Here is a 2,263-nt window from a genome sequence, read left to right on the forward strand (position 1 = left end):
AAAGCATTTCTCTCAATTTACCCAACCAAAAGCTCTGTATTGAGTGAGTGAGTGAGAAATCCAGCAAACCATTCGGAGACGATGATGATCGAAGTAGGATTTTTCCCAAAATAAACTAAGTCGAGTTGCTCACACACAACCCAACTCTCAGGTATCGAGTGGGAATTTTATTTTTAAAACTTGAGAGGTCGTTTCATTTTCCAATTTTCTCCATCCACAAATTGCAACATCAAGACGCAACCAAAAATTTGTATACTTTATAATCCAACTGAGTTATGGAATATTAATTAACCTAACAGTACTATTATATATGGTTTTTGTTGTATCATTAGATCATAGAGGAAGGTCCAATCACCGTGGCTCCCCAAGAAACCGTCAAGAAACTTGAGCAAGCAGCTAGAAGGTTGGCTAAGAGTGTTAACTATGTTGGAGCTGCTACTGTTGAGTATCTCTATAGTATGGACACTGGGGAGTACTACTTCTTAGAGCTTAACCCTCGTTTACAGGTTTCTTTCATACTTACTTCTTAGAGCTTAACCCTCGCATTCAGAAAATTTTCAAGACTTTTGATTGTTTGTGGTCAGGTTGAGCACCCTGTAACTGAGTGGATTGCTGAGATAAATCTTCCTGCTGCACAAGTTGCTGTTGGGATGGGAATTCCTCTCTGGCAAATCCCTGGTATCCCGAGGCAACGCTTTCTTAATTCTAGTCTGTCTATATGCATATTGTAATTATGGTACTACTACTGTCTTTTGTTTTTTTTTCTTTTTGTTAGAGATAAGACGCTTCTATGGTATAAAACATAGTGGAGGCTATGATTCTTGGAGACAAACCTCTGTTGCAGCCTTCCCTTTTGATTTTGATGAAGCTGACTCTATAAGGCCTAAAGGTCATTGTGTGGCTGTACGCGTGACAAGCGAGGATCCTGATGACGGGTTCAAGCCCACCAGCGGTAAAATACAGGTAGTATTCATAGCTGTGACTGTGAGTGCAAATTTTTAAGTCTATTCTCTAGGGATAATAATTGAATTTGCAACAGGAATTGAGTTTTAAGAGCAAGCCAAATGTGTGGGCCTACTTTTCTGTCAAGGTAGTTATAACCCTATAGCTGCTCTGCTAATAATACATATGTTTCGCTATGCCTTCAATTTTACGACTCTTTTTTTTTTTTTTTTTTTTTTTTTTTTTTTTTTTTTNTTAACAGTCTGGTGGAGGCATCCACGAGTTCTCAGATTCCCAGTTTGGTAAGTTAAGTGCAATATTTGGGCTGCTGGGACACTTCTTTTCTTGAGTTTAACAATTTATAGTAACCTTTTTAACCTTCTATACAGGACATGTTTTTGCATTTGGGGAATCCAGAGCCATGGCAATAGCAAATATGGTTCTTGGGCTGAAAGAAATTCAAATTCGTGGAGAAATTAGGACTAACGTTGACTACACGATCGACCTTCTACATGTATGCTTCCTTCTTCCTACACACAAGAGTTACACTCTGTGTTTGTAATGTACCATGATAAGACCATTTCGATCCTTAATCAGGCTTCTGATTACCGGGAGAACAAAATACACACTGGTTGGTTGGACAGTAGGATTGCTATGCGGGTTAGAGCAGAGAGGCCTCCGTGGTATCTCTCTGTTGTCGGCGGGGCTCTCCATGTAAGAACCTCTTTCTCAGAGATCTATGTATTGAAAAATTTTCTATCCAGTGAAGCATTTCACTATTTGTCCAGAAAGCATCAACCACCAGTGCTGCTGTGGTTTCAGATTACGTTGGTTACCTAGAAAAGGGGCAAATTCCCCCAAAGGTACTCCAATATCATTGCTCTCTTTTGTCTTTCCCGTAATGATCTAGTTGTTTACTTTTATCTCTCTTAACTTGCAGCACATATCTCTTGTGCATTCTCAAGTGTCACTGAATATTGAAGGCACTAAATATACGGTATGTGCCTGTTATTAAAATTTTACTTCTCTGCTTTTCTTCTTTTCATCTGCCATATTACTTTTGCGCTGAAGATGTTGTTACCGAAGCTAACCAACCTGAACTGTTTGTAGATTGATGTAGTTAGGGGTGGATCAGGATCCTACAGGCTAAGAATGAATAACTCAGAAGTTGTATCAGAAATACACACTCTACGTGATGGAGGTCTGTTGATGCAGGCAAGTTTTCTGCCTTTGTTCTATACTACAAGACAGTGACATACATATTTCACACATAGTAACCTGCCTTTTGAGAATCTCACTTCCTTTTCTGGTTTTCACTGTC

The 2,263-nt window shown here is 39.1% G+C and overlaps 1 protein-coding gene across 1 annotated transcript in view; it reads left to right on the top strand.

Annotated features, from left to right (window-relative positions):
* The window catches only part of LOC104789440 (acetyl-CoA carboxylase 2-like), a 4,616-nt gene extending 2,420 nt beyond the window's left edge, over positions 1-2,196 (top strand). Inside the window, exons 7-16 of the mRNA XM_019245342.1 lie at positions 333-506; positions 585-678; positions 776-963; positions 1,040-1,090; positions 1,205-1,244; positions 1,332-1,456; positions 1,540-1,656; positions 1,731-1,805; positions 1,883-1,939; positions 2,053-2,196. Coding sequence (XP_019100887.1) covers positions 333-506; positions 585-678; positions 776-963; positions 1,040-1,090; positions 1,205-1,244; positions 1,332-1,456; positions 1,540-1,656; positions 1,731-1,805; positions 1,883-1,939; positions 2,053-2,196 — 1,065 coding nt within the window. The remainder of the gene's footprint in view (positions 1-332; positions 507-584; positions 679-775; positions 964-1,039; positions 1,091-1,204; positions 1,245-1,331; positions 1,457-1,539; positions 1,657-1,730; positions 1,806-1,882; positions 1,940-2,052) is intronic.

This window comes from Camelina sativa, chromosome 5 (assembly GCF_000633955.1).
Source record: "Camelina sativa cultivar DH55 chromosome 5, Cs, whole genome shotgun sequence".
Taxonomy (NCBI): Eukaryota; Viridiplantae; Streptophyta; class Magnoliopsida; order Brassicales; family Brassicaceae; genus Camelina; species Camelina sativa.